At 60.9% G+C, this 18,067-nt stretch overlaps 1 protein-coding gene across 2 annotated transcripts in view; it reads right to left on the bottom strand.

Annotated features, from left to right (window-relative positions):
• The window catches only part of LRIG1 (leucine rich repeats and immunoglobulin like domains 1), a 108,856-nt gene that overhangs the window by 12,446 nt on the left and 78,343 nt on the right, over positions 1-18,067 (bottom strand). For both annotated transcript variants that reach the window (XM_075998783.1, XM_020285355.2), the window contains exons 6-11: positions 16,600-16,743; positions 11,073-11,216; positions 8,228-8,371; positions 6,193-6,273; positions 2,160-2,231; positions 1,313-1,384 (exon numbers count right to left, since the gene is read on the bottom strand). In XM_075998783.1, the coding sequence (XP_075854898.1) occupies positions 1,313-1,384; positions 2,160-2,231; positions 6,193-6,273; positions 8,228-8,371; positions 11,073-11,216; positions 16,600-16,743 (657 nt within the window). The remainder of the gene's footprint in view (positions 1-1,312; positions 1,385-2,159; positions 2,232-6,192; positions 6,274-8,227; positions 8,372-11,072; positions 11,217-16,599; positions 16,744-18,067) is intronic.

The raw sequence follows: 18,067 nt of genomic DNA, 5'->3' as shown, positions 1-18,067 counted from the left end.
TTTCTCCCCTCCTTTCGTCAAAATACTGTCTTCCCGCTTTATCAGATAATTTTTACTCCCAACATCGTATTGAAAGTTTCAAAGACAGGAAGGTTGCAGGAACCGTACAAGAACACTCGCAAGCCCGCCGCTTGTCTTTCGCAAGTAACGTCTTACTCTACTTGCTTCATCACATCCCACCCGGCCTTCTGAAGTGGTCTGGACTCATCTCCTCCCTTCCCTGGAACCCCTTCCTCACGGTACAAACCGCCGAGGCCGAGCGAGGGCCGGCGGAACAGAGCAGCTGCCCGCGGAGCCCCAGGCTCCCCCACGCCCGTTCTCACACCCGGCCCTTCCACGGCAGGCCACCCGCCCGCAGGCTTGGGTCTCCCGGCCAGCCAGTCATGAGGCAAGCGTCCAGACACCCCGCTCAGAGAACGCCACCGGCCCGCCTAGGTCCTCAGCTACGGGGACTGCACCCCATTTCCCCATTCCTGCCCTCCCTGCCCAATGGAGGGTCTACCAGCAGTGGCCTCAGCATGGGGGTGAGGTCAGTGCACAAAGATGACCATCCTGTGGCCTCTGCCATTTGGACAGCACATCTAGAAGCCAAAGTCACACCATTAGGGAACCGACACTAGAACGTAACGGCTGCAGAATCAGATTCGTGTACAGGAAAAAGAAAGGAAACGTGGGCGTGGCTACCTGCGTGCCTGGACTAGCTCCTCTCCCAGGGACTGGGACACAGGCAGGCTCTTCCACCCCTTGTCACCCAGAGCCCCTGGCTAATGCTCGTGGTGGCACCACTACCTGTTCCGAGGGCCCTGCAGAGGGTGCGGGCTGGGCACCCCACGCTGAGCACTCCTGGCCTCCACCAAGGCAGGGCCTTCACTTTAGGCAAACTCAAAAGACGAAAGCTTGTCCTTGGCGTGATGAAAGCGATGATTATCCACTTTATAGGAGAGAGTTTGTTTCACACTACCTAGAACAGTGGTTAACAAGCCACCTGTTTTTGTCCATATGAATTACGGGCACAGAGCCACACCTGCGTGCTCACTATTCATGGTTGCCTTCTGCTACACACCACAGCTGAGTATCACGACAGAGACCCTGTGGCCTACAAAGTCCAGAACATTCACTGCGTGGCCCTTTAAAGAGACATTTGCTGACTCCTGAACCAGAACGAACCCACAGGGCATCTTTTTTAAGGCCGACACTTACGCACGCCTCCAAGCGGTCACAGGCCTCACGGGAGGTGAGAACCGTGCGGATACAGGTGCTTCCCACCCACCGTCTCGCTCACGCTAGCCAAAGCCGGGAGTCAGGTACTTACAGCTCCTTGAGATTCTTCATCTTGGCAAAGGCGTCATACTGCACAGACCTGATGGCGTTCTCTCCGAGGTTCCTGAAAGACAGCATTGCTCACAGAAGCGCCAGGCACAACTTAGGACAGCCTGGTTCCACGACGACCCACGGGCGCTGGCCCTGACCCCGCTGCAGGTGCCTGCTGTTTCGCCCACACTGACAGACCCGGGCACGACTCTGGACCCGCCCGGCCTTCAGGGCAGCATCAGTGCTGGGCTGAGGCCTGTGCAGCGAGTCAGCAAGCAGATCCTCCGCGACCGAATTAAGGTCGAACTTGATTCGAGGAGGAAATAAACCAAGCATCACAGACTAGAGGCATCTGCCCCAGACGGCAAGGACGTGGCCGTCTCAGGGCTGGCTCTGTCCCCTCCTCCCAGGGCCTCGGGAGCAAGCACACCTGCAGGAAAGCCGCGGTGAGCCCAGTGTGTGTGTGGTGGTGTTAACCTGCTTGTGGGGCTGGCGGGCTTGGCCAGGAGGAAGCGCCCTGTGGGAGCGGCCATGAGACCAGGGGCCCAGGAAGGAGCCCGGTGCAGGGGTGAGGCCGCACGGCGGGCGGGCGGGAGGGAGGGAGGTGTTTATCCACAGACCAGTTGCATTAACTGGGAACACGCTAACCGGCCATATGTTCCGTAACTGTTCCTGGCATAGGCAGAATAAAGGCCAGAGTTGAAGCTGACTTGTAACGAGAAGGAAGCAGCTGGCCTTTCCAAATAGCCTGTTTCTCGGTTTACAAAGATGCGATTAAATTGCTAGCAGGCTTCCCGCGGCCGCGCTGGCAGGCCTGCGTGTCGGGCGGGGCCTGGCGAGATACTCACAGGTGCTCCAGGCCTTCCAGCCCCGAGAATGCTCGCTTAGCCACGGACTTGATCTTGTTTCCAAACAGAGTGCTGCGGTTCCCAAACATCCAGAAATCGGGGGGCGGTGGGGGAGAGGGAGGGTTGGAGAAAGAGAACACACAATCAGGGCAGTGCCGCCTGGCAAGTCTCCGCGGCCAGGCGGGAGAGCTGGCCCGTGCGGGAGAGCGCGAGGAGCGCAGGCCTCCGCTTTTCTGAAACAAGACACTGTTATCTCCGTTAGAACTTAATGGCGATGACAGGCTGGGACTGCACGCACCGTCTGGCCTAAAAAGGAGCCCTTGCAGCGTGAAGCGGGAAGCCACCTTGTGCAGCCTGGGCTGCCTCTCTCCGAGGACCACCCACGGGGAGTGGCGGGTGGTGTGGCGGCCTCCTCGCAGGAGACACGGGACTGGTGACTGGTTGGTTGAGAGGAAGCAGAGTCAAAGACGACACTGAAAACTATGCGAAACCACCACCTACTTCTGAGAACTACATCCTGGGGACAGACGTTCCCAAAGGAGGCAGGGGGAGGACAGGAGGACCAGCACCGACCAGGACGGCTCGGCAGCCGGCGCACAGCTGTGGCGAGCTGCATCCCTGCAGGATCTTACGCACTGTCGGGGGGCCGAGGCTCATTAACTCCTGCAATGGCAGGTCCTCAAAGGGCACCCTCCGAGGTTATTCAGTGCCCGTCCCCCACGAGCAGGGGCTCCAACCCCAGCCGTGACTGGCAGAGTTTTCTCAGAAACCAGTCTGTCCGCGGCGCTGCACGGGGAAGGAACGAGTGCTGCTTCTGGGGCTGTGTGACCCCAGGGAGGTTTGTCTCCACACGGGGAGCCCCAGAGCGTGCCGGCTGCTGGGCATGAACAGTCGGGTTTCCCTCCTTGTGTCCAGGTTCTCCGAGAGCCCACCAGAGGCGTCCCTGTAGTCTGGCTGGCACAGGAAGCCACCTGCCCCCTAGGGAACCGCCCTGTGATGCTCATCGTCAGCTGTGCGGCCTCGCCAGCGCTAAGGCCCGGCAGGGCCGTTTGGGGCTTGCTGAGACCACCCCTGCCGGCAGCGGCAGGCCGAGTGCGGGAAGCACGTGAGCCCTGAAGGAGACAGAGCACGGCAGGGCTGCCTGCGTCCGGCTTGCCACACTGCCAGCCCACTCGGCCACCTCACCGCAGGACTTCCTGGCCCCCAGTTCCAGCAGAAACAGCCTCCTTTCTGGGGCCCGCTGAGCAGCCCCCCACGGAACCCCGAGTCCGGCCTCAGACAGAGCCGGCTCTGGCTCCCGTCTCCGCAGGGCGAAGGGGCGCCCCTCGGCCTTTGCTTTCTCTGGGAGGCAAACGGTCTCGTCCTGAAAGGCTTCCTGCAGCCTCTCTCCATCTGAACACTTATTTTAAGACAAAGGAACCAAACCCTCAGAAAACCCAGCGGCCGTGCGAACTCGGGCTCCTCGGCCACAGCGCCAGCCAGCGACTCGCAGCTCACGGGCATCAAGCCCCGGCGCTTCGGGGCGCTGCCAACTTCCACACTTCATCAGACCCCGGGCCGAGGCGCGGCGGGCTCCGGGTCCCAGTGGGGACGTATTGAACTGTTTAGCGAAACCCCCGTAAACCAGATCCAGGAAAAAGCTGTGCTTTATTTCACCCATTAAATATTAGTCACGTTGACCCCTTTTACAATGGGGGCACGCTGTTATTCCTAATGGTGACAATAGCAATAAAACAAATTCTCAAATTCTCAATTACGCAGGGGCTAATAATCATCCTGCTGGTGGACTAGACGGGTCCTTACCCTCCCCTGCCGACATCTGGGGCCGGGGGAGGCCAGCGGGCCGGCGGGCTGGGATGGCTCTAATAAAGGGCTGCTGGGAGGAGAGAGCAGAGCGGCAGCTGTGGGCCGGGAGGACGCGATTTCGGCCCCGTAGCCGGGCTCCCAGGGAGGGACAGCCGGCCTGGCCTCCCCAGCATCACCCTGGAGCAGGCAGGAGAGGGGAGTCACCGCAGGTTGTCCCGTCCACCCCCGCCAGCCCAGCCGGGGGCTCCCAGGCCTGCTGGCGCGTGCCGACACGGGGTGGCAGGCACCGGGCAGGGCTGAGGTGGACGCGTGCAAAGCCCCCGTGAATCCCATCTGCGGGCCCAGCCGCGCCCAGGCGGGAGTCCAGGGGCTTTGCCCCCTCGTGCAGTTCTGCGCGTTTCCCAAACATAGACACGCTCTGCACACTGAGGCAAGCTGGGACCACATCGTGGGCACGTGCAAACGCAAGTCGCTGGGTGCTCCTCTCTGCCTGTCCCTTGGGCTTCAGAATCCTCCCTTCCTCCTCACACACTGACTGGGGGACCCCGAACCACCCTGAGACAGGGCCCTGGGGCAGGTGAGAGTAACATCACAGGCCCAGGCAAGGCAGGAAGGCGGGCGGGCACCGGAGAGCAGGAACAGCCTCGTCCTGCCAGGAAGCTGCAGTCTGCTGGTCCTCCCTAGCGCCACCCAGTCCTCGGAGGGGCCTCTGTGGCTCACTTTCTCCTTTCCCGGGGACACTGCGACTTAGGGCCGGCTTCTTACATGGTGCAAGGGCCCCAGGTCCTTGAATAAGTCCGTGATGGCGAGAGTCTCCTTCTCAGGAGGCAGGGCCTGACACCAGCCCCACTCCGGCCCAGAGTCAGGCCACCGACTGCCACCTCCCCAGGACGGCCCTCGCCACTGGCGCGGCAGCCCTTCTCTCCGCGCTAACACCTGCCCTTGCCCGGCAGATCCCAGACTGCGCACCGGGCCGCCGACACGGGGTGACGCCGTGTGGTGGCCGTGGCACAGAGCTTTCCCAGCAATGCTGGGGGCCGGGAGGGGAAGAGCAGCGCCGGGCCTCCCTGTCTCCCGCAGACCTACTGCACGGCTGAGGGAAGGGGAGTCGTTTTAGGGATGAGAAGGGGAAGAAAAACTGGTAAGCATTTCTGACATGCGTCAGAGCACAGGGTACTCAAGAAGAAATGCAATCCTCAGAGAGCCAGAACAGCTTATTCCTGATCAATACCTTTCAGGTATAAAAGGCGAGAAAAGCCACACTTTTTAAAACAAATCAGAAGCATTTACTGCACAGAAAGACTGTCCCCATTACGGGCTTTCCTAAGTCCTCCGCGCCAGCAGGGCTCCCAAAATGTTCCTCGACACCTGCACTCTGCTCAGCTCCCTGGGACGGGGGACTGAGTGGGGATGGCCTCGTCTGTCCTGTCCTCCAACCCACTGGCAAACAGCAGTGACTGCCCAGACCCCCCCACACACACGTCCCTAGGCGGCGTCTACGGAAAGTGCTGGGGAGATGCAGGGACAGCAGGGCAGGCAGGCCAAGGGCCAGAGGACGTGGACTCCAGAGCCAGAGGGCCGAATGCTGGCCCTGCCGCCGGCCGGCTGGGTCCTCTTGGGCGAACGCCTCTGCTTTTCCTCCCCGATAGAAACGCTGCACAAGACAGGCCGCCCTCGGGAGCCCGGGAGGCACCACACACGCACCGACGCACTCACACTCCGGCAGGAAGAACCGGCAGGTTCCAGGAGCTAGGGAAAGAAGACCCCAAACCTTAAACTCAAAATGGCTATTACTGTCGCCCTTGGTGATAACTGTTTCCACTTGAGATCATGACTGACAACAAAAATACTGAGGGGCCTCAAAGCCATCAAAAGTTACTCAGCTAATTTACACGCGTCACACAACTTCTAGAAACCGTATGTAAAGGTTGTGTACAAAGGAGTCTTCTAGGGCAAGACTCCTTTGTTTAAAGGACAAAAAAAAAAATTTAGCAGTTTTTACATCATTTGCAAACTGAGCCCAAGCAAAGCTCCGCTAGGCCACCGAACGCCTGGTCTTGACCCTGAAGGCCCCAGCGTCCAAGGCAGTGGGGAGGCCCCGGGCCTGCAAGGAGCTGAGCTGTCCCCTACTCTCATTGTCACTGTCCTCCCCCAACAAAAGACCTACACGGAGCCAGCTCTGCTCGGCTGGGCCTGGACGGGCATGGGGCTGCGCCGGGATACTCACAGCTTGCTGAGGCTGTCCAGCCCCGTGAAGGCGCCGCTGGTGTCCTCTATCGTGCCCGAGATCTCGTTATGGTCCAGATCCCTGGGGAGGGGACAGAAAGCAAGCTCGCTCACCGCCCAGCGTGAGCACGAAGCGGAGAGCAGGCTCCCACCCACCTGCCCCTCGGAAGCTGCAGTCACCAGGTGCAGCTGGAGGCCTGGCTGCAATACAGAGAGAAGGGACGGTGGCCCTGGGCCGGAAGCCCTGCTCCGCACACCTCGCAGGGCCACATGCCTGTCGCAGGCTTTCGGCAGAGCTCACTCGAGCCCAAGCACGAGGCCTCTGCACCGAGGGCCACGCTCAAGGGAAGGGAGGCCGAGCGGACAGCCCCGTCTGTGTTCCGCCCCCAGAGAGCAGACATCTGGCCCTTGGCACAGAGAACCAGCCCGGAAGTTTCCTTGGGAGTTCCTGTCTGCTCTCACACCAACCAGAGTCCCTTTCCCGGACCTGACCAAGAAACTGCGAAAAGCGCGTGGTGGAAACGAACGATGGCGAAGACAGGGGCCCCTCGGAGCCGGCCGGCGGGTCTGGAGCCCGAAGCCCGTCCCCTCCCGAGGCCTGCTCGGCACTGAGTCTGAGCCAGCAGGGACATCTGGGTGCTGAGTCAGACCTGCGGCCCACTCGCCAGCACCAGGGAGACGGGCCAACGCCTCGGCCCAGGCCGTCCCGTGACGAGGACCCCACGGCCGATGAATCAGCAGCCTCCCGGCTTCCAAGGGCGGGTCGCGGTGCCGGGCGAGACATCGCACCTGGCGACCAGGCCCCCATTCTGCTGCTCCAGCTTTCCACAAGGTTCCTACACTTTCCTGTCTCGAGCTGCTACAGACAGGGGCCAGGAACAGAAGGGATGCTGCCCCTGGCCCCGTGAGAACCTTCCCAGGGAACCGAGGCTGCCAGCAGGGAGGGAGGGAGCTCTGCCTGAAGAGTGACATGCTTGCTGTGACCTTTCTTTTACAGCAGGAAGCCCAAAGAGCCGATTCTGCTTCTGGAAGGGGCTTCTTTCAATGGGTTCCTCCCTATTATCTTCCCACTGAAAAAACCAGGGGCGCAGGGCTGCGGCTTTGTGTGCCTGTCTCCCTGTTCCTGGCCCTGGCTGCCAAAGCTTTCCTCCTCTTTCTGGCCAGCTCAGTCCGAGCGCTCCCAGCCTTGTCATTCAGGCCTCGCCAGGGTTCCCGGCTGACCTTCCTTGAATGGCTCGGCTCCGGCCCTTTCACACGCCCCACAATGGCTCTGCTCCGCGGCCGACTGCCAGGTGCAAGTGCGGTGGCCCTGCTCCCGGTTGTCACATGCCTGGGGAGGGGGCCTCCGAGCCACTGCCACCGTCTCCACTGCCTCTGCGGGGCTTTCCGCTGGTACGTGCTTGCAAGTTCTCTGAGGTCAACAATGGAAAAGTTTTATCAAAGTCCCAGAGAAGCACCCTGCAGCAACTTCTGGCAACCTCACCTAACCAGGAACTCGGAGGGACACGGCACCGTCACCTCCACTTTGTTAAATGACTCCCCTAATGAGGTGCAAGGAGAAAGACTTAGGACTCCCTAAGTAGCTCTCTTGGAACATGGCATCCTAGACACAGAGTATGCGAAGACTGAGAGGTGAGCTGCAGGATCCAGTTGGCTTGGAGAAAAAGTACTGGGACTTAAAAATGGAAGTCACAACTGGAGGCTCCAGACTGGACAAACTGCCCCACGCTGCTATTCCCAGGCCGCTCGGGGCCCTCAGGGTGGGGAAAGCTTTTCCCAACAACAGGACCACAGCGACCTGCCAGGCACAACGTGGGAATCCCTGCTTGGTGACAGTGTACCGTGCACCCTCCTGGGGGAATGCGAGAGATTGTTCTGTTCAACCTGCTACTTTTCAATTGATCATATTAAAAGTTTGAGACTTTGCACACACGAGTCAGCGTTGGACCCCATTCTGACTCGAAGCCACTGAGAATGGAATCCAGCAAAGCAGCTGGCCTGTCCCACCCCCGTCCTGTCGAGAGTGAAATACATACAAGACTCGCAGGTTCTTGAGTCCCTTGAAGGCGCCTTCCGCAATGTGGCTGATGGCATTGTGGCTGAGGCGGAGGACACTCAGGCTGCTCAGCTCTGCCAGGCTCTCCTCGTCCAGCCGTGTCAGGTTGTTGAAGGACAGGACCCTGGCGGGGTGGGGGAGGAATGTCACCAGCAGGCCACGTGCAGCTGCCCTCCCTCTCTTTTCCTGAACACGGAGCTGCAGCTGGCCGGATCTCAGTGGGAAAGGACACACACACACACACACACACACACACACACACACACACACACACACACACACGTGTTCATGGCCGCAGAAATATCAAAGGAGTAAGTGGCCACTCAGCCAGAAACTCATCAGGGCCCACATCCATCTAGTCTGACTCGTAGACTGGGGCGCAGGTCAGACACCAAGCTGTCCTTTCAACTGTGAGGACTACGCAAGGCCACGTGACACAGCGACTCTCAAGGCTTGACCCCTTCCTGCTGGTGTCCACGGCTGGTCTTGGTTCGGGCTACAGAGACCTCGGGCAGGACCCCGGCAGGTTCTGACAGGGAGCCCGTCACTCCCGGCAGTGGCCGGCAGAGGGCGCCACTGGCCACTGCCTCGGAAGCCGCGGCTGCACCTCGGCGGGGACGGCGGGTTCCGTCCCAGTCACCTGAGTGTCAGAATCCAACCTCCCTCCCGGCACTGCCACGCTTGACACAGCCCTGGCCGATTACTTGATAGATATAATGGTCACCTATCGCTGAGAAACGGGGAATGCCGGCTGGGGCAGGAAGGAGGAAAATAAATGCAGAGAAGATTAGCGAGTTTTTAAAGGTGACGGGAGGAACATTCTTTCTCTCCTGGACAAATGAGTCACAGTGTCTGTCAGTCTCAAAGAGCTGGCAGGAGATCAAAGTCACATCCTCACCTGCAATTGAAGAATTTAGCTTACGGGAGGGGCGGGGAACACGCTGGAAAGAGCCTGGACATGGGGCAAGCTGCAGAGACCGGGCAGGACACCCTTCCGTGACCTTCCCCGCACCTTCTGAAGGGCACGGAAGACGGCTTGGTGTTGTCCACCAGCCAGAGAGGGGGACGTGGGAAGCCCAAGGCCCACTTGGGGAGGGAGGACACCTTCCCGTGGACTCACACCCCCTCTGGCGGCCACAGAGGCTGCTCCGGGGCTGGCTCGGGCCTGGGGCACTCAGAGGACGGCTCCTGCTCCCCAGCTCCCAGCCCTGGCGGCACCAGGGGTCCTTGGAGCTCGCTGGTGGGGTCACAGCCCGAGGACAGAGCTTCTCAGAAGCCCCCCAACACCAGCTGAGATGTACAACTCCAGTGGCCTGACGCTGACCCCAGAGGGTTCACACGGACACACAGGAAACCCAAGGGCAGTGCACAAGGACAGGGACAGAACTACTGCACTTTGCACCAGATAACGAGGGATTCATGGAAATATAACATCCAGGCCAGTGTGGGGTGCGTGAGAGAGAGAGACAGAAGGAAGGAGGGAGCGAGGGACAGAACACAGAAGACCAGATAAAAACCCGGTCTGTAAGGATCCACAGTCAGGTCAAGCACCCTGTCGAGTCTGCCTGGGGAGGCCGGGAGGGGACAGGCTGGGGTGAGGCCCGGCACCTGTAACCACTGCTCACTTCAGCAGGTGAATCTTTGTCTATAGCAAAGCTTAGAAAAGGAAGAAAAAAAGAGAAAACCCACCAGACTCTCTTGAAAAAGAAAGAAACCTATTGGACTAATCTGGAATACATCAAACTGAAAGAATAAACTTAGTGGAAAACTGTTTTCTTCCTCCCCAAACACCCGGTCTTTGCAACACGGGACAGAAGCAGAGGGCGAAAGTGTGTCCCCTAAGCCTCGGCAACACTGCGCTCACTGTCGGTCACCTGCCCTGGCCAGAGGCACAGCCACGGCCCCGGCCCCACCCCGGAAACTGTCACCACCGGTCCCAGAACCTTAGGCGCCGAGAGCTGGGGAGCTCTCAGGCCCGACCTGGGCGTCCCCCAAAACCTCCGAAGGAGCTGGGGGCCGTGCTTCCTGCACACCCAGGACCTCGGGCGCCGCCACGACCTGGCCGCCGGAATGCAAAGCGGGGGTGGGGACGGTGCCCAGAGCACGGCAGCGTGTCTCCGGGAAGAGGAGCGTGTGGCCATCTCTCCGTTCCACGGACTTTCTCAAACGTGCCTTTCTGTTTGGGCCCAAACAGCCCCTTCCACTAAAGAAGTGCGTGCGGCCTGGTGTGGCATTAGCGCACCGTCAAGACGGCTACGGTGGGGACACTTCTGTGGCTGCCCTTTCCCAAGAAAGCCCTCCACCTCAGGAACTCTCAAGCCGAGAGGCCTGCGGGGCGGAGGCTCCCTGCCTCTGGGGGGCTGCTGCTGCTGCCGTGGCCCTGCCGATGGGAGGCAGAGGGGAGAGCGGCAAGGGCTCCAGCCCAAGTCACGGAGCGTCCTGCTCTGGGGTCCACCTTCTGTCCAGCACGGGGCTACTGATTGGCCTGCTTCCCTCTGAGCTACCCCGACCCTGAACCCGCTCCTGGCCAGGGTGCGGCGGGTGAGCCAGGACCAGAGCTCTCCGGTTTTGGGAGAACGCACCCACGGCGGCGTCTCAGAAGCCCGCCACAGCCCACCGCCCAAAGCCCACCGCCACAGCCCACCGCCCACAGCCCACCGCCACAGCCCACCGCCCACAGCCCACCGCCCCCAGCCCAAAGCCTACTGCCCACAGCCACAGCCCACCGCCCACAGCCCACTGCCCCCAGCCCACAGCCCACCGCCCACAGCCCACCGCCCACAGCCCACCGCCCACAGCCCACTGCCCCCAGCCCAGGCACTTACAGCTCGTGCAGCTTCCGGCAGAAGCTCCAGCCGTTGCGGTGGATGCGGGAGATGGCGTTGCTGCCCAGGTGCAGCTGGTGCAGGGCCGACAGGCCGTACAGCGAGCCGCTGTTCACTTCCTGCAGGCTGTTGTGCTCCAGGTGCCTGCAGGGACAGCCACGTGCAGGATGAACAGGGGACTGTCACTCGTTCACTCCACAGACAGCAGAGCAGCAACGCGCCACACGCAGGATGAACGGGGGACTGTCACTCGTTCACTCCACAGACAGCAGAGCAGCAACGCGCCACACGCAGGATGAACGGGGGACTGTCACTCGTTCACTCCACACACAGCAGAGCAGCAACGCGCCACACGCAGGATGAACGGGGGACTGTCACTCGTTCACTCCACACACAGCAGAGCAGCAAGGCACTACACGCAGGATGAACGGGGGACTGTCACTCGTTCACTCCACACACAGCAGAGCAGCAACGCGCCACACGCAGGATGAACGGGGGACTGTCACTCGTTCACTCCACACACAGCAGAGCAGCAAGGCACCACGCGCAGGATGAATGGGGAACTGTCACTCGTTCACTCCACAGACAGCAGAGCAGCAACGCACCACGCGCAGGATGAACGGGGGACTGTCACTCGTTCACTCCACACACAGCAGAGCAGCAACGCACCACACGCAGGATGAACGGGGGACTGTCACTCGTTCACTCCACAGACAGCAGAGCGGCAACGCACCACAGGCAGGATGAACGGGGGACTGTCACTCGTTCACTCCACAGACAGCAGAGCGGCAACGCACCACACGCAGGATGAACGGGGACTGTCACTCGTTCACTCCACAGACAGCAGAGCGGCAACGCGCCACACGCAGGATGAACGGGGGACTGTCACTCGTTCACTCCACAGACAGCAGAGCAGCAACGCGCCACACGCAGGATGAACGGGGGACTGTCACTCGTTCACTCCACAGACAGCAGAGTGGCAATGCGCCACACGCAGGATGAATGGGGGACTGTCACTCGTTCACTCCACACACAGCAGAGCAGCAACGCGCCACACGCAGGATGAACGGGGGACTGTCACTCGTTCACACCACAGACAGCAGAGCGGCAACGCACCACACGCAGGATGAACGGGGACTGTCACTTGTTCACTCCACAGACAGCAGAGCAGCAACGCACCACACGCAGGATGAACGGGGGACTGTCACTCGTTCACTCCACACACAGCAGAGCAGCAACGCACCACACGCAGGATGAACGGGGGACTGTCACTCGTTCACTCCACACACAGCAGAGCGGCAACGCACCACACGCAGGATGAACGGGGGACTGTCACTCGTTCACTCCACAGACAGCAGAGCGGCAACGCACCACACGCAGGATGAACGGGGGACTGTCACTCGTTCACTCCACAGACAGCAGAGCAGCAACGCACCACACGCAGGATGAACGGGGGACTGTCACTCGTTCACTCCACACACAGCAGAGCAGCAAGGCACCACACGCAGGATGAACGGGGGACTGTCACTCGTTCACTCCACAGACAGCAGAGCAGCAAGGCACCACACGCAGGATGAACGGGGGACTGTCACTCGTTCACTCCACAGACAGCAGAGCAGCAACGCACCACACGCAGGATGAACGGGGGACTGTCACTCGTTCACTCCACACACAGCAGAGCAGCAAGGCACCACACGCAGGATGAACGGGGGACTGTCACTCGTTCACTCCACAGACAGCAGAGCAGCAAGGCACCACACGCAGGATGAACGGGGACTGTCACTCGTTCACTCCACAGACAGCAGAGCGGCAACGCACCATGCGCAGGATGAACGGGGGACTGTCACTCGTTCACACCACAGACAGCAGAGCGGCAACGCGCCACACGAAGGATGAACGGGGACTGTCACTCGTTCACTCCACAGACAGCAGAGCGGCAACGCACCACACGCAGGATGAACGGGGGACTGTCACTCGTTCACACCACAGACAGCAGAGCGGCAACGCGCCACACGAAGGATGAACGGGGGACTGTCACTCGTTCACTCCACAGACAGCAGAGCGGCAACGCACCACACGCAGGATGAACGGGGGACTGTCACTCGTTCACTCCACAGACAGCAGAGCGGCAACACACCACACGCAGGATGAACGGGGGACTGTCACTCGTTCACTCCACACACAGCAGAGCAGCAACGCGCCACACGCAGGATGAACGGGGGACTGTCACTCGTTCACTCCACAGACGGCAGAGCAGCAACGCGCCACGCAGGATGAACGGGGGACTGTCACTCGTTCACTCCACAGACGGCAGAGCGGCAACGCGCCACGCAGGATGAACGGGGGACTGTCACTCGTTCACTCCACAGACGGCAGAGCGGCAACGCGCCACACGCAGGATGAATAGGGGACTGTCACTCGTTCACTCCACAGACAGGAAAGGGGCAACCACTCCCTCGGACACTGCGGTCAGCACCGAGGACGGAACAGTGCACAGTAGAACCGGAGTGTGTGCGTGTGCACTTAATTTATAAATAACCTCTAAGGCAACTCATCACACACTCCTAATTTGTACAAAAGCGTTCAACATAAAATCCAAATGGGTGCCTGGCACAGTGGTTCACGCCTGTTATCTCAGCACTTTGGGAGGCCGAGGCAGGAGGATCGTTTCAGGCCAGGAATTCGAGGCCAGCCTGGGCAACATAGCAAGACCTCACATCTACTAAAAATGAGAAAAACTAGCCAGGTGTGGTGGCATGCACCCATAGTCCCAGCTACTTAGGAGGCTGAGGTGGGGGGATTTCTTGAGCCCAGGAATTCAAGGTTACAGTGAACTATGAGGGTGCCACTGCACTCCAGCCTGGGTGACAGAACAGATCCTGTCTCTTTTAAAAACAAAACAAAACCCCAAATGGCAGGTGCTCCATCTTCTTCTGAGAATTCTTTTAATCTCGTCCTCCTACCCAGCACGTGACCACCTGGATTTTCAAAGTCCACAATGACGGTTTTAAGGATTTCAAGTTAAGGTGTCTCGAGTACGTAAGAGCAGAGCCCGGCTGGCGCCTCAGGGAGGAGCAGCGAGGGCAGCCTGGCGGGAGCTCCCGTCCTTGCGGCACAGGGTGTGCGTGGGAAGGGTGGCCGCCTGCAGACACCCGGGCAGCGAGCACAGCACGGCACGCGCGTGGACCTGGGCCTAGCTGGCTTCCGGCACGGAGACAGCCAGTAAAGCATGTAAAAGCCATGATGCCATTTGCACGGACTGCAGGGGCGACATGGCTGCTGTCGTGAGCAAGTTAAATCCCTGACTCCAAAGCAGGGAATCTCAAGCTGACAAGTCAAGGCCGGGGCATGTGCGGAAGGACCCGGGAGTCAGCACCAGCCAGACTAAAGACGGAAAACCCAAAGGAGAAACGCTCCGGCGGGCCCGCCTGCCTCCTGGGAGAAGAGCTGGAATTAAGAGGGAACGAGGGGTGGGGCAGACAGCGACGGCTTTTCTTTACTTTCTGATTTTATTTAACTACGAGGATGCATTACTTTGGATTAGATATAAACACATCTTAATGTTTAGAAAGAGAAGATTAGTAACCGCCTTTCCGTACGCGTCTTTGCGGCTGTTCCGCGTGACACGGGCAGGCGAGCGCGCCCTGCTGCCGCACACATCTGGCTTGGAGAGAAGGCTCCCCTGAGAAAGCTGAACATCTGCACCCAGGGCCTTGATTAGCTCACCAGACAGAAATAAATCTCCTAGGATGAGCTACACATTTCTGGCCTGCCTGCACATCAGGAAAGACTGTCAAACCCGGAATGGGGACAGGAGGAACTTCCTGCGGTGTGTGGGAGTGGAGAGGACGGGGGTGTGTCCTGTGGCCCTGTGCTCACAGGGGAGTGGGGGGGGCAGGTGTGGCTGGCGTGGGTGGGGTGGAGAGGACGGGGGTGTGTCCTGTGGCCCTGTGCTCACAGGGGAGCGGGGGGGCTGGTGTGGCTGGCGTGGGTGGGGTGGAGAGGACGGGGGTGTGTCCTGTGGCCCTGTGCTCACAGGGGAGTGGGGGGGCAGGTGTGGGTGGTGTGGGTGGGGTGGAGAGGACGGGGGTCTGTCTTGTGGCCCTGTGCTCACAGGGGAGCGGGGTGGGGGGGGCAGGTGTGGGTGGGGTGGAGAGGACGGGGGTCTGTCCTGTGGCCCCCCACTCACAGAGGAGTGGGGGGGGCTGGTGTGGCTGGCGTGGGTGGGGTGGAGAGGACAGGGGTGTGTCCTGTGGCCCTGTGCTCACAGGGGAGTGGGGGGGCAGGTGTGGCTGGCGTGGGTGGGGTGGAGAGGACGGGGGTGTGTCCTGTGGCCCTGTGCTCACAGGGGAGTGGGGGGGGGCAGGTGTGGCTGGCGTGGGTGGGGTGGAGAGGACAGGGGTGTGTCCTGTGGCCCTGTGCTCACAGGGGAGTGGGGGGGCAGGTGTGGCTGGCGTGGGTGGGGTGGAGAGGACAGGGGTGTGTCCTGTGGCCCTGTGCTCACAGGGGAGTGGGGGGGGGCAGGTGTGGCTGGCGTGGGTGGGGTGGAGAGGACGGGGGTGTGTCCTGTGGCCCTGTGCTCACAGGGGAGTGGGGGGGGGCAGGTGTGGCTGGCGTGGGTGGGGTGGAGAGGACAGGGGTGTGTCCTGTGGCCCTGTGCTCACAGGGGAGTGGGGGGGCAGGTGTGGCTGGCGTGGGTGGGGTGGAGAGGACGGGGGTGTGTCCTGTGGCCCTGTGCTCACAGGGGAGCGGGGGGGCAGGTGTGGCTGGCGTGGGTGGGGTGGAGAGGACGGGGGTGTGTCCTGTGGCCCCGTGCTCACAGGGGAGTAGGGGGGCAGGTGTGGCTGGCGTGGGTGGGGTGGACAGGATGGGGGTGTGTCCTGTGGCCCTGTGCTCACAGGGGAGTGGGGGGGGGCAGGTGTGGGTGGGGTGGAGAGGACGGGGGTGTGTCCTGTGGCCCTGTGCTCACAGGGGAGTGGGGGGGGGCAGGTGTGGGTGGGGTGGAGAGGACGGGGGTGTGTCCTGTGGCCCCGTGCTCACAGGGGAGTGGGGGGGGCAGGTGTGGGTGGGGTGGAGAGGACAGGGGTGTGTCCTGTGGCCCCACCCTCACAGGGGAGTGGGGGGGCAGGCATGGGTGGGGGTGGGCCCAGCACGAGCTCCCTCTTCCACCTCTGTCAACCTCGTGGGCGACTGTTTCCAGGGATGCTTCCCCCAAGAGACTTCCGTGTCTGCTGGGTAAGCACCCTGAGACCTGGCTGGGTCCCCAAAGACAGCAGGGCCCAGCTGAAGTCCCACAGGGCAGGGACTGGGTGCCCTACTCCGTGCCCAGTGCTAAGCTGAAGGGGCGCACGCACACGCACACAGATACACACACGCACATGCACACACACGCGTGGTGCACGAACAGGCCTCTCGAGGCACCCCACCCCAGTGCTCAGCTGAAGGGGCACACGCGCACACGCGGCGCACGAACAGGCCTCGAGAGGCACTCCCCCCAGCGCAGAGCCCCCGGGCCTGGCGCACTCACAGCACGAGCATCCTGGACAGGCCCCAGAAGGCCCCGTCCGTCAGGTTGCTGATGTTGTTCCGCTGCAGCTTCAGCACCTCCAAGCTGTCAAGCCCCTGGAACGTGAGGCCCTCGACCAGCCGAATCCGGTTCCGGTTGAGATCCCTAAGGAGACGAGGGGTCAGGGCGGCTCAGGCACAGGCCCTCCCACAGCCACCCCCAGGCGGCCTGCTGGGTTTCCGAGCCGGAGGAGGAACCCTGGGGAGGGTCCCCGGGGAGCCGGGACACCCCAGGGGAGCCCACGGCAGGGCTCGCCCGCCACAGCTGTGCTCATGCTGCCGCCCACGGCTGATGCGGGAAAGAGGGGAACGGGGAGCCCCCACAGCCGCTCCAAGAGCCGTGTGAGCCTGCGGTCCTCCCTGAGCTGCTGGCGCCGTGCACCCGTGACTCTGCAGCGAAGACGGGGCTGGGACTCGGGAGGGGCGTCTTAGGTGAGGAGTCGTGAGCTCAGCAACCGAGATCACACCTGCTGCCTCGGCCCAGGAAAGCCCTAACTAGCCGCTGTGCCTCGAGTGGCAATGACGAGTTCCACTCGGGGCATCCCACACGGTCTCCACGTGTCGAGGGAGCTGTGGCACGTGGGGGAGGGTGGGATGGGGAGGGACACCCCAGGAAGCACACATGTTTGGCTCCTAGCCCCTCCTAGCCCCGCATGACGGAGCTCCAGTGAACCACGAGATGGCAGGAATCGGGGTGGGCTGGACCCTCAGCAACCCTGGGGAAGGCCAGGGGGAACACACGGCTAACCAGAAAGCCCTCGGTTTTCCCCAAATATTTCTGCACTGTGTCATGACCCCGCCCCACACAGCCTCCTCGGTGTCAGCGAGCCCTTCTCCTCCGCAGACTGCAAAGACAGAGCCCGGGATTCAGCCCCGGGAGGAGCAGCACAGGTGGGGGGGCCGGGGTGCCTTGCTGCCGGCTTGGCCTGCAACAACTGCTTTGTTCTGTTTAAACCAAGTTCCCCATATTGGCTTATTTTCCTGAAATACACTCTTCCGCTAAAAAGAGGATACAAAACAAAAAACTGGGGCTGGGGGGAGACTCTCATAAGATTCTGGTTCCTGGAGCACCTCTTGAATCCAAAGCTCTGAGTGTCTAGGCGGGCACACGGCCCCGACCACCAAAACATTAAGTAAATCCTTTAAAGAAAATATCATGTATCTTGGGAATGACAGGAGGAGGAAAAATATAAAAAATAAAATAAAATGATAAATCAACTACAGGATTTAGGAGAGGAAGACAAAGGCCCATCTCTCGCTTGCTGCCTCTGGCTACACTAACCTCTCAAACTGCTCAAAGAAGAGTCAGATATCACCATGTCCAAGGAACAGACCTTATGGGTCCCTTTCAAAAATGCACTAAACCACTAAGACACCAACTCCACGCAGCCTAAGCACGAGCCGGCATCGGCTAACTAGCAGGATTCCTC

The sequence above is a fragment of the Microcebus murinus genome, chromosome 30 (assembly GCF_040939455.1).
Source record: "Microcebus murinus isolate Inina chromosome 30, M.murinus_Inina_mat1.0, whole genome shotgun sequence".
In the NCBI taxonomy this organism is placed as follows: Eukaryota; Metazoa; Chordata; class Mammalia; order Primates; family Cheirogaleidae; genus Microcebus; species Microcebus murinus.
This window is presented reverse-complemented; position numbering and strand designations above follow the sequence as displayed.